We start from the raw sequence: 13,542 nt of genomic DNA on the forward strand, positions 1-13,542 counted from the left end.
ACTGGAAACTGTAAATGAAATTCTAATATGAAATATTTCTATCCCTTTTAAATAATTCCTTTATCTTTTACCAACTCGTTAACATATGCACTTAATATCTTGCTTTTAATTCTCCTTCTGAGAACAGCAGTGAATTAAAATCTACATGCCTACCCTACTTTCTTTTCAATCACATTATAAGCGTGCACACACACAGAAATATAGTGATCAGAATCTCACAGTATGGTGGCAAAAACAATACAAGGATAAAGATTCTACAAATGTATGAGGTCACACTTGGCTCATGTTCACTATATACGGTTTCTGTTCATATTTGTTAATAAATACTAATAGGATGTGTTAATAGGTATATTATATATTACAGAACTCATTGTTTTCAAGCTATTTATTGAAGTATAAGATACATGCAGAAAAGGGCACACATCATATGTGTTTAGTAGTTCACAAACTGAATATACCCATTTAACAAGAATCAGATCAAGGAAGAGAATAACTCATAGGTTCATCAACTATAACAAATGTATTGCTCTGCTGCTGGTGGTGGTAGTTTAGTCAATAAGTCATGTCCAACTCTTGCAATCCCATGAACTGTAGCCTGCCAGGCTCCGTTCATGGGATTCTCCAGGCAAGAATACTGGAGTGGGTTGCCATTTCCTTCTCTAGGGGATCTTCCCAACCCAGGGGTCAAACCCAGGTATCCTACATTGCAGATTCTTTACCAACTGAGCTAACAGGGAAGCCCATTTACTCTGGTGGGGGATGCTAATAATGCGGAAGGCTATGCATGTGAGGCACAGGGAATTTATGAGAAAGATCTGTACCTTCCTCTTAATTTTGTAGTGAGTCTAAAACCACTCTTAAAAATTTGTCTTAAAAAAAGAACTATAAAAATCAAAGACTGTTTTTCAAAAGACAGAATAATTCCAGTCCTCCAGAAGTCACCTCATACTCCTCGTAGTAACTGTCTCTGCCAACCAGTAGTGATCACTATTCTGTCTTCTAACAGAACAGATGAGTTCAGGCCAGTTTTTATACTTCATAGAAATGAAATTAAATAGTAAATACTTTGACACCTGACTTCTTTCACTATTCCCTATGTTTATGAGATTCATGTGCACTGCGTGTGACTGTAGGTCATTCTTGTTGCTGTGTAGTAGTCTGTGGTGTGAATGTGCCATAATTTGTAATCCACTCTACTACTGATACAAATTTGAGTACTTTCCTGGTTGAGTACTACAAATATAAATAGTGCTGCTATGAATACTCTAGTATATGTCTTATGAAGAACATATGCACACAATTTCTGTTGGGAATTGCCATGGACTGTTTGTGACCCCATAAACAGTTTTGAAAATGTTGAAGCCCTAATACTCAATGTTATGGTATTTGGAGATAAGTCCTCATGTGTGAAGAGAGGATAAAGGTTATGTGAAGTCATAAAGGTGTGACCCTAAAATAGGCCTGGTACCCTAACTGGAAAAGAGTCAGACACAGAGTTAGCTCTGCCTACCATGTGAGGATTTACAGCAAGAGGGAAACATAAGCCAAGAGGAGAACTCTCACAGGGGACCCAACCGGCTGGCACCTGATCCTGGACTTCCCAGTCCCCAGAACTGTGAGAAATAAATTTGTTGTTGGCTAAATCTAGTCTGTGGTATTTTGTTATGGCAGCCTGAGCACACTACCTAGGAGTGGTATGGCTGGGTCATAGGTATGCATTTATTTAGCGTTAATCAATAAACTGCCAAAAAAATTTCCAAAGTGGTTGCCAACCATGTATAAACGTTCTAACTGCTGCATATCCTTAGTACTTTCTATCTTTTCTACCTTAGCCCACTCCAATGGGTATGTAATATATAAGGTAATATATATTTTATTAATAGTTCCATTTCTCATATGATTAGAGAAACTAAGCAGTTTTTTACATTATTGAACATCTAGATGTTCTTCTTTGGGAAGAGTCCACGAAATATTTTGGCCAGGTTTCTATTAGATTGTCTTTTTTTTTTTTTTAGATTGTCTTTTTTAAATGATTTGTTCTGGATACCAAATGCTTTGTCAGATATATATACTGTAAATACTTCTCTCACTCTTTTGATTACCTTTTTATTTACTCTCTCAATAATGCCTTTTAATGAACAGAAATTCTTAATTTTAATATATTCCAAACTATCAACTTTGTAGAACTTATTTTTAACATGTTCTGAACATTTGCAATGTCGTAAGTGCCTTTAAAACAAAACCAAAACAAAATCCCTTCTTTCCAGGAGTGGCATGATACACCCATGCACATGTTAAAAGCTGTACAAGGAAGCACTATTTATAGATATTTTTAAAGGATTCTGTCTAAGGCATAGGTCATCTCTCCATACTTTGTGGAAAACTAAATATTTGTGCATTTAATGCACTTAATTACTGGACACTAAGCAATGAACACTGACTTAGGCTTTTGAATAACAACTTCTAAGTCCCTTTGGGGGCACTTGAAGAATTAGAAGTGAAAATTCATTGCTATGAAGAATTAGAACAGAAAAGAAAATCAAGCATCTGATCTGAATTGTAGTTTTTTGAGAGATTATTTTATTTCAAGTATGGAAGGAGTACTATATAAAGTTAGAAAAGATATCTAGATGTCATGTTCTTTGGCTCTGCATCTTTAGGCTGGGGTAATATTTCATTAAAACACTCTTGAAAACCTAGGTGTGGTACACCATCTATCAGAAATCTTTGGACGAACTTCCTCTCTTACAATAGAAAAGAGAGATAATCAAAGAGCCTTGGATCAGAGAAACCTTTACCACTGACGAGGTTTTTCCAGGACAGCGTCTTCCAACAGAAATCCTTCAGCTCCCTAGCTGTTTTACAAGCCTCCAGTGGCTCAGACGGTAAAGCGTCTGCCTGCAACGCAGGAGACCTGGGTTTGATTCCTGGGTGGAGAAGATCCCCTGGAGAAGGAAATGGCAATCCACTCCAGCACTCTTGCCTGGAAAATCCCATGGACGGAGGAGCCTGATAGGTTATAGTCCAGGGGGTCACAAAGAGTCGGACACGACTGAGCGACTTCACTTCACTTCACTTCATGAGACAATGCAGTGCTACCTATATAAATTTCTGGTTCTCTTTATCGGTGGTTTTTGCCTTATATACTACAGAATGTAGGATTTCTCAGACTGAATTCAGAGGTTCCCCAAATGTTTGATTCAAATTTTATTTTTTTAATAGATTTTTATATTGTCAAAAGGGAGATGTCAGAATTTTTTTTAACATATTACAAACTCCCCATGCTTTAATTTGAGGTTAAGCCATTTCAGCATAGATCTCAAAATTCATCTCCAGTTGTCATCTTTAGTTGAAGCACATGCCCAAGATTTCAAGGTGAATCACTTAAAAACCACTCTTACTTATATCTACTTCTCCCAAGAGATCAGGATTTTCTTGATAGTAAACAACCAAAACAAAGGAGTAAGAAATAAACTGTTATTTTAAAAAAAGAAGAAAAAAAGAAACTATCCTCAGGCTACTATAACTGCAACTATTGTCCATAGCCCACAACTTCAAAAAATTTTGAGCATAAAACAGCAGGGTCAAGAGTCCATTGGCAGTGGGCGAGCCATGGCATCCCAACCATACTAATTCCTGTTGGTCTTACCTATGTCTCTGCCGGCCAGTCTCCCTTGATTCCTTCCAATTTCTAAGCTTGGGTCTTCAGACTTCCTATTTATTATTTTGTCTATCCAACTGCCTTCCAACAAATTCCTTTTCTGCTAAAAGCAAAACAAAACAAAGTAAAAACCAAAGACAACAACAAACTAGTCTCATTTTAAAATTTTACCTTTAATATTAAAATTTTGCACTTTATAAATGTTTAGTAATAAAACACAAGTTTTCATCTACTTTATAGGCTGGGGTTCTATGACAGATTTTGTTTCAAAAGGAACTCCATCTTTTTAAAATTTAATTTGAATTTCTGTAATGGTTACTGCCTTGAAGGCACTGCCATGTGTAGCCGCTTAGCCTCAGCATCCGGAGCTCCTGGAAGGAAGTTAGAATTAAACAAATACCACTTTCTTTGTAAGCTTCGGCCTTCAAGAACCAGTCACCTCAAGATCTCAACATCTGATACCAGTTTCAACAAAACTGTTTCTAATCATTCTTTTCATTGCCTTTGGTGCTACCTGTTGTCGAAGCAGTAGAAACTAGAGATACAACAGCTCTCTTGTCAGGTGTGGTTCTCAGCATTATAGGGATCTGTGCTTGTTTAGGGGGTGTGTATATGCATGAAGAAGAAATGGACAGATATGACTTTAAAGGGTCTCCTGAATCAAGCCATCCGGTCCCACCACTTCATGGGAAATAGATGGGAAAACAGTGGAAACAGTGTCAGACTTTATTTTTCTGGGCTCCAAAATCACTACAGATGGTGACTGCAGCCATGAAATTAAAAGACTCTTACTCCTTGGAAGGAAAGTTATGACCAACCTAGATAGCATATTGAAAGGCAGAGACATTACTTTGCCAACAAAGGTTCGTCTAGTCAAGGCTATGGTTTTTCCTGTGGTCATGTATGGATGTGAGAGTTGGACTGTGAAGAAGGCTGAGTGCCGAAGAATTGATGCTTTTGAACTGTGGTGTTGGAGAAGACTCTTGAGAGTCCCTTGGACTGCAAGGAGATCCAACCAGTCCATTCTGAAGGAGATCAGTCCTGGGATTTCTTTGGAAGGAATGATGCTAAAGCTGAAACTCCAGTACTTTGGCCACCTCATGTGAAGAGTTGACTCATTGGAAAAGACTCTGATGCTGGGAGGGATTGGGGGCAGGAGGAGAAGGGGACGACAGAGGATGAGATGGCTGGATGGCATCACTGACTTGATGGACGTGAGTTTGAGTGAACTCCTGGAGTTGGTGATGGACAGGGAGGCCTGGCATGCTGCGATTCATGGGGTCGCAAAGAGTCAGACACGACTGAGCGACTGATCTGATCTGATCTGAATCAAGCCTTGCCCTGAAAACCTTTGTGCTATTGAGGTTCAGAACTGAGCTTTGGTGTCTGAAAGTTCCCAAGAAAGAGTAAACTGGGTAGTTTCACATTCTTGGTTATTGACTGCACAAACCAATATAATGGAAAAATTGATATATTTGAACAATTGGTATACTGAACAAATTGATAATATTGTGTTAAATGGAAAACAAAATGTTTTCTTCACAACAAATAATGCACTGAAAAACATCATCTATAGTTCGCATTTGCTAGTTAGAAAGAAGGTCAAAGAAGTGAGATGGCTGAAATTTATGTAATATTTCATAGTTTCAGAATTCTCAATAGGAAGAAGGAAACTCTTGCTCAAAATCCTAGGAAACTGTTATGGCTCAGTTATAATCAGTACCTCTTGTATCACTAAGGTGTCTTTTCTCCATTATTTTTATTGGATTTTTGTTACCTCCCAAGTTAATATTGTACCTAGATATTAAATATAGTTGATTAAAAATTAAAACTTGTCTTTTGTGGGGGGAAAAGTTCAGAGAACATATTCAATGTATTTAACATTGAAATGGAGAAGAGATTTAATGTTTAACAAAGACAAAAATATCTCTATATGAACTGAGCAACATCTCCATGGTGAGAAGTACTATATTAAATATAAACCCATTATGTAAAAAGTGTTAAAAATCATGGTACTGAATTTTAAACTGTTAAGTATAAACCCATTATAAAAAAAGTTTAAAACATTTAATTTGAAATCATAGTATTGAATAACTTCCCAGATTCTTGTCTTAGCCTCCTTCCAACCATTTCTGTGCAAATCTAACTATATCATGCCTCCCCATAAAATATTTTAAAAACTTTTATCTAAAAGGGAATCCTATAAAGGTAAGGTTTAAATTATTTGCTTGACTACAAGGCCCCTGAAATTACTTATCCTACAAGATTTGGTACATGGTTGTGAGTGTTCAATCACTGTTTGTTGAAGGAATCAAAAACTGGAGAATATAAGAGTCGCCACACTATCCTCCACTCCCCTTGAGTTTTCAGCAACAATATTAACAGCAGTGGTTATATGGTGCTTACACATAATTATCTCATTTACATCCAGCACTTTCCAGACACATTTTGTATGGTTTTTTCCCAAACATGAATTTAAGACATGTAAGAGGAAATGCCTCTCTAGAAAACAGATGTATACAAGTTCTTACCCCAAGAAGAACTGCTGCAAAACTTGAGAAAAAGTTTTCCTAAAGAGTTTTGCAGCAATGAAATTAAAAAGACGCTTACTCCTTGGAAGGAAAGTTATGACCAACCTAGATAGCATATTAAAAAGCAGAGACATTACTTTGCCAACAAAGGTCCGTCTAGTCAGTTCAGTTCAGTCGCTCAGTCGTGTCTGATTGTTTGCGACCCCATGAATCGCAGCATGCCAGGCCTCCCTGTCCACCACCAGCTCCCGGAGTTCACTGAGACTCACGTCCATCGAGTCAGTGATGCCATCCAGCCATCTCATCCTTTGTCATCCCCTTCTCCTCCTGCCCCCAATCCCTCCCAGCATCAGAGTCTTTTCCAATGAGTCAACTCTTCGCATGAGGTGGCCAAAGTACTGGAGTTTCAGCTTCAGCATCAATCCTTCCAAAGAAATCCCAGGACTGATCTCCTTGCAGTCCAAGGGACTCTCAAGAGTCTTCTCCAACACCACAGTTCAAAAGCATCAATTCTTTGGCGCTCAGCTTTGTTCACAGTCCAATTCTCACATCCATACATGACCACTGGAAAAACCATAGCCTTGACTAGACGTTCCTTTGTTGGCAAAGTAATGTCTCTGCTTTTCAATATGCTATCTAGGTTGGTCATAACTTTCCTTCCAAGGAGTAAGCGTCTTTTAATTTCATGGCTGCAGTCACCATCTAGTCAAGGCTATGGTTTTTCCAGTGGTGATGTATGGATGTGAGAGTTGGACTGTGAAGAAAGCTGAACGCCGAAGAACTGATGTTGAACTGTGGTGCTGGAGAAGACTCTTGAGAGTCCCTTGGACTGCAAGGAGATCCAACCAGTCCATTCTAAAGGAGATCAGTCCTGGGTGTTCATTGGAAGGACTGATGCTAAAGCTGAAACTCCAATACTTTGGCCACCTCATGCGAGGAGAAGACTCACTGGAAAAGACTCTGACGCTGGGAGGGATTGGGGGCAGGAGAAGGGGACGACAGAGGATGAGATGGCTGCATGGCATCACCGACTCGATGGACGTGAGTTTGAGTGAACTCCGGGAGTTGGTGATGGACAGGGAGGCTTGGCGTGCTGCGATTCATGGGGTCGCAAAGAGTCGGACATGACTGAGCGACTGAACTGAACTGACTGAAAACTAAAAGACTCCCGGTCTGGCCGTTTTCCAGCCTCTGAGGGAGATGGTGGTGCACACTGCATGGAGAGATTTAAGGCTTTCTAAAAAACAATTTTTTTTTTCTGTTGAAATATCTGGGGCGTATTATAAAAAACACGAAAGAGGGAACCTAAATGGAAAAGTGCTCTCCGGCTTTACTAGCCAATGCAAATCTCGGGACTTGGCTTTTAACTCACTTCCCTGAGGACAACTTCTTCAAATGTTTCCTCAACAGCACCAATGAAGGATTTCTTCAGTCCACGACTTGGAAAAGAGACGCGGGCTTGAGTTCTGCCACTCTATTGGGTACAGTTATTTAATTTTAAAGCGTAATTTCCCTCATACCTGACCTAGTAAAACTCACGAATACCCCCTCACTCCCTCCCTAGGGTTATTAACGACTTTACGAGGTCTTTGGTGACGATTTAACTACCTCAGCTAGCTCACTCCGCCCGGCCCTCCTCGCTGCTCCACTCTCTCCCCAGGAAGCCGCGAGACCTTTGTACGCACGCGCCGCCGCGCCCCGGGGGCTCTCGCGCACTCGCGCGGCGCCCGTTGGGCGTCCCGCTACCAGTCCCGGGGAGCGGGCGCGCGCGCGCCCCTTCGGCCCCGCCCCCAGGGGCGCGCGCCCGTAAGGCGGCCGAGGGGTGGGGGACGCGGGCGAGGCGGGTCATGGAGGCCCTACGGAGGGCCCACGAGGCTGTGCTTCGTCTGCTGCTGTGCCGGCCCTGGGCCGCGGGCGCCGCCTCCCGCCCGAAGCCCCGAGCCTCGGAGGTGCTGACGCGGCACCTGCTGCAGCGGCGCCTGCCTCACTGGACCTCCTTCTGCGTGCCCTACAGCGCCGTCCGGAACGACCAGTTCGGCCTCTCGCACTTCAACTGGCCGGTGCAAGGCGCCAACTACCACGTCCTGCGCACCGGCTGCTTCCCCTTCATCAAGTACCACTGCTCCAAGGCTCCCTGGCAGGACTTGGCCGGGCAGGACCGATTCTTCACGGCGCTCAAGGTCGTCAACCTCGGTGAGTGGCCCCGGGCCGGTAAAACACGTCCCGCCGCCGACGGCCCCACTGTTTGCAAAGCACGCTGACGTTCTGCCTCCGAGGCCGCGACCCCGTCCCGAGATCGGACCGCGCCGGCGCGGGGTTACCCTGCCCCGGCCCCGCGCAGGCTCGCCCGGGCGCACGCGCTCGCCACGCTTCGCCCAGTGTTGAGGCGTTTCCCAGACTGCCTCCGCGTCCCACCCACTCTGCAGCCTTGCAGGACTGACCCTGGTCCTGGGCTTCGTATTCCCCGCCCAGCAGGTGCTTGTCAGAGCTAAGTTGTTGCTCGCGAATGGTACCCCGGGAAAGTGGGGCTTATTGACAGGCCTGTACAGTGGGACCCCCCTGCATCCGCTCCCGGCGAGAGGGCATTTTATTCTTACTTCCAGCCACTCGTTAACTAGAAAGAGCCTTCCACTGGGCAGTAAGAAGGAAGGTGTAGAGCGCTGAAAATGGCTCTGAAGTTTTTATAAAATGCCTGATTATATGGCAGGATTCATTCTCATGAACATCACTTTGTTGGTGCTTTCAGAGTATAAAATCGGAAACTACTTTTTTAAGTTTCTTTGTTCTCTTTACATGAAGTCCCAGCAAGTTCGTTTTTCTAAAACCACCGAAGGTTTTCACCGGTGGTATTGGCTTCTTAAGATATTAGGCCTAAAAGATATTTAAAAGATTGCCTCTTTACTGGTATGTTTTCATGGGAGTATTCTAAGTCAGAGTATTTACTCTTGCTGAATGTTTATTATGTTTCGGTTAATGTCAGAAGAGGCGTGAACACTCACATGGGTGCATCTTTCCTGTTTTATAGGTAAATGAAAGATAGGCCTCAGGATGTTTGAACCTATTAATAACTGATAATCCAATTAATCCGTAATTCAGAATGTAGATGTGCAAGCTAATTTACATTATCCAACCAGTTTTTTGAACCAGAATTAAAGCTGAATACGCGGCCACACTTTTACTGTATAGTCTTGACAGTTTCTTAAATTTAAATACATTCGGTGTGTTTTTGCTTATAATTACTTATAATTGCTTATAATTACTTATAATTGCTTATAAATCGGGGGTCTGGAGCCATTGCTCCACTAGTACTGTCCTGAGTCCATCCCATTAAGGAGAAGATTATTTAGCGTTGTGTAATCTTTTAAAAGTATGCCTTATTATTTGGCTGATGAACTATATAGAGCACGCCCACTAATTCTGAGGTTGATGTAAAGAAGTTGAAGAGTGTAGTGATTTAGAAAATTCAATTCAAAATTATTTGGAGAGACTAGAGTGATGACTAGATTCAGGAAGAATACGTTAGTTTTATTGAATAGCATCTTCAGAAACAGAAAAAAGTCATTCTTCCCAAATGTACAGTTAATACACTTTAATGGGTTAGGAAAAGCATAACTGGAGAGTTGTGGGTAAACTATGTACCCAATGCCTTTTTCTAAAGAAGTTTTCACCATTTAAGAGCACCTTACTGATTAAGGGCCTAATCTTTTTAGGTAGAAAGAAATCCAGAGGAAATAGGATGCCCAGAACATGCTCACATAGAAAAGTAGTGAAAGTAGTAAAATCTTTTGAAGAAAGAAACAACAGCTGTAGTTTTTTTTTAATGTGTATGGAAGAGAAAGCTGAATCGTGATTTAATGGTCTTTTTGACCTCTTCAAAAATTTAAAAATTCTGTTTAAAAGAGAATAAGAATTTTAAATTAAACTGAAAGGGAAACTTTCTGCTCAGGTATTTGCTTCCATACAAATTGGCTTATACTAATAAAAGGAGATTTTTTTTTTTCTGGACTTTTTATTCACCAATTTGGTAATGTTTATTTTGTATTATTGTCTTAGGGGAGGGAATTAGATAATAGGATTCTTTCTTATTCTGTGTTGTGCTATTGCGCCTCTGGATCATCAAGTATGTATTCTATTTAAAAATACTTAAGATTTTATTCCTCCTCTTCCCTTTCAAATTAGTAATTATCAAAGTAATTCATTTTTCCATTTTGTAAATAATAAAGATTTCTCTTTTACCCATTTGTTCCCTTTCTTGCCTGCCTTCCTTTCAATGGAAGTGACATTTTACTGATGGTTTATCAGTCTGGGTATCCTGCTGGGAAGTAGATTGAGATTTAAAAAAATCAACTTACCATTGGAATGAATGGGTAATTGGAGACTTGCTACAAAGTTCTAATTTTTTTTAAGTGCTTAATTTGACAGTGGTTTACCTACTGTTCAGCTGACTCAAAATGAATTATTATGCAAAGAACTGGGTTTCACATTCATTTTGATGTTATGTTTCAGACAGTCTAGAAAAAATTTGATTTTTCATCAAACCTTACAAATTTTATAGCATATGTGCTATAAAGAAAATTATGGGGTTTTTTAACTGTGTTAATTATGTATGTGGCTAATCTTCACATTTAGTGTATTAGCCTGACTGCATTAAATAAGTAGACTGCAGGATAAAAAAAAAATAGAGAATTTCTGACTCTCATATCACATCTCAACCCTCTGTCAAACAGCATTAACAGTTCCTAGTTGTTAGTTATTAGTAATCCTTGGTCAGTCCTCCATTTTAGCTGAAAAAATACTGACCATTTGTGTGATTTTTTTTAAAAATCAATATTTTACAGGAAACTGATAAATACTGTAAAAACAAACAAAATTTTCAGTGTCACCAGCTATTTCTTAACTGAATGTCCTTATCATTGGTTTAAAAGTCATATTTTATTTATTTTACTATCAATATATTTGGAAGTGAGTGAAGTTGCTCAGTCGTGTCTGACCCGTTGCGACCCCATGGACTGTAGCCTACCAGGCTCCTCCCTCCATGGGATTCTCCAGGCAGGAGTATTGGAGTGGGTTGCCATTTAAAATTAGTAATTATTTCTAGAACCTGTTTTTCTCTCACTCTATTGATTTTCACCTTTTGAAGTTGTGATAACATATATTAAAGTTTATTTTTTATTTCATCTGCTCCTTCTTCACTCACTTCTACCTGTCTTATGCTTCACTCACTTCTGCCTGCCTTACTTTTGTTCTCTTGTCCACTCCCCCATTCTACACCCCCACTTGCCCCCCCTTTTTTTTGGTTGAATGATTAATAAATAGCTCTATGATGCTAGTTTTTGTGGCTTTTTTGTGACATTCCCTTGAGGCTTTCAGAGATTTGCAGGGAGGTGTTCACAAGGCAAAGAAGGCAATATACTGTGAAAGGTTTCACAGGAGTTCCAGGAAGCCCTGTGATTGTAAAAAACAGTGACCCAGTATACTCCTAAAAATAGAGAGGTGCCAGTCTGAATGGGGTTTTTGCCTTTTCTCATTGCCAACTAGTGATGCTTCCCCTAATTAATCTTTGGCATCGCAGTGGCTGGAATGCAGCTTCAGGGAATAAGCACAAAGTAGTCCAGTGAACTTATACAATCAAAAAAGAGCATAACACAGCAAAGATACTCTTGCAGAAAAAATAAGAAAACAATTTAGCAATATGATTAGTTCTGAGCATGTGTTGATTTCCCTAGGAACTAGAAAGAAAGTGATTTTCCAAATTACAGCTCTTCTTTTAAATTGACATTTTCTGTCCATTTCTGTCCTATGTATGTTCCACTCATACACAGGAACAGTAAAACTAATATTTGTGCAAAGCATACAATATTTTTATCGATTTCATGTGCCTTTGGTTCTATACATATGTTTTTAATGTTATTAATAGTCATTGATTTTACATAAGTGCCTTACAAAAAATAGGAATTGTAAAAGATTTTTTTTTTTGGTCCAGCTTAGTCTCATGTGCCTATGAGGGCTTAATGCAATGTCTGACTAGTATATGTTTAGTTTCATGTATCACAAATGGCAGCTTATCACAAATGGAAATATTTCAAAGAAGAAATATATTCTTGGAGTCTACTATTAACCTATTTCAAGTAGGTTGAAACAAGATTTTCAAATCAGTTGTAAAACTATGAATGGGATTCTTTCTTTCTCACGCTTGTTATTATACCAAAATCTTCCTTAGAATTAGGTTTTGCCTTTGATTTTGAAGACAGCTTTTTGACCTAGTTTCTTTTAAATTGTACAAAAATTATTTTAGCCATCAGTATTACTGTCCAACTTATAGCACAATAAAGATGACCTAGTAATTTAAGTTCAAGGCCAATAATGAAGAGCCTCTACAATGAAATAAATTAATATTCTCTGCTTATTTGTGAAAAGACTATAGAATTACTTCATAATTACTCAGAGGTAATGAATTAATGTTTGTAAAGTGCTTGAGGTTTACACCAGTCTTTATCTATAGTTGTAAAAATCTCTAGGCTCATACAATTGTTACTGTGTTTCACAATCATAGATGAAATTGACCTCTTAGGTAGAGTCAATGTTTACTCATATTTTTATAACTTTATAATTTATTGATGTTGCTAAAGAGTGCTATGTGATTTATACTATGACAAATATGAGTACATGATTAATCAATGTTTATTTCACAAATAACATATTTATTTGTTTTTTAGGTATTCCAACTTTATTATATGGACTTGGCTCCTGGTTATTTGCTAGAGTCACAGAGACTGTGCACACCAGTTATGGACCAATAACAGTTTATTTTCTAAATAAAGAAGATGAAGGTGCCATGTACTGAAAGTGTGCGTTGAAGGACGTAAATATCAATAGATTTTTTTTCTCGTGTATGTGCAATATTTATTTTTGATCCTTTAAAATAAAACTTTGCAAACACCTTTTTCTTCCTACAGTGTCTGGTTCTTTAAGATGAATCATTGCCCTCAAGAGGCAAAGCTTTTCATACATTGTGATATATTGCGTACTCTGTTTAGCCAATGGGAACCACAAACACATAACATTATACCAATTTTTTCCTATAACTAGGTTGAACTAGAGATAAAAAGTGATTGTAATTTATAGATTCTGTAGTTATATATCAACTCTTTGAAAATATAGATACCCACACAAAGAAGGAAGGAAAAAAAAGTCTATAACATTGGAAAAAGTAGAGAATTTTAGAATATATGATGGAGAATAAGATAACATCATTGGCAAATCTAAAATTGATAAGAATTCTAATTGCAATCTGAAATTTAAACCATTCAGCTGCCAGGATTTCAAATGGAAATGTGTTAAAAGCCCTTG

At 39.2% G+C, this 13,542-nt stretch overlaps 1 protein-coding gene and 1 pseudogene across 1 annotated transcript; both read left to right on the plus strand.

Moving 5' to 3' along the window:
- Positions 1 to 2,216: 2,216 nt before the first annotated feature.
- On the plus strand, positions 2,217 to 4,302 carry LOC138989470 (small integral membrane protein 30-like; annotated as a pseudogene).
- Positions 4,303 to 7,931: 3,629 nt separating this feature from the next.
- C10H15orf61 (chromosome 10 C15orf61 homolog) lies at positions 7,932 to 13,149 on the plus strand. Its single transcript, XM_070377339.1, has 2 exons — positions 7,932 to 8,385; positions 12,909 to 13,149. The coding sequence occupies exons 1-2, from the start codon at positions 8,040 to 8,042 to the stop codon at positions 13,034 to 13,036; spliced, it is 474 nt and encodes a 157-aa protein (XP_070233440.1). The 5' UTR covers positions 7,932 to 8,039; the 3' UTR covers positions 13,037 to 13,149.
- The last annotated feature ends 393 nt before the right edge of the window (positions 13,150 to 13,542 follow it).

The sequence above is a fragment of the Bos mutus genome, chromosome 10, assembly GCF_027580195.1.
Source record: "Bos mutus isolate GX-2022 chromosome 10, NWIPB_WYAK_1.1, whole genome shotgun sequence".
Taxonomy (NCBI): Eukaryota; Metazoa; Chordata; class Mammalia; order Artiodactyla; family Bovidae; genus Bos; species Bos mutus.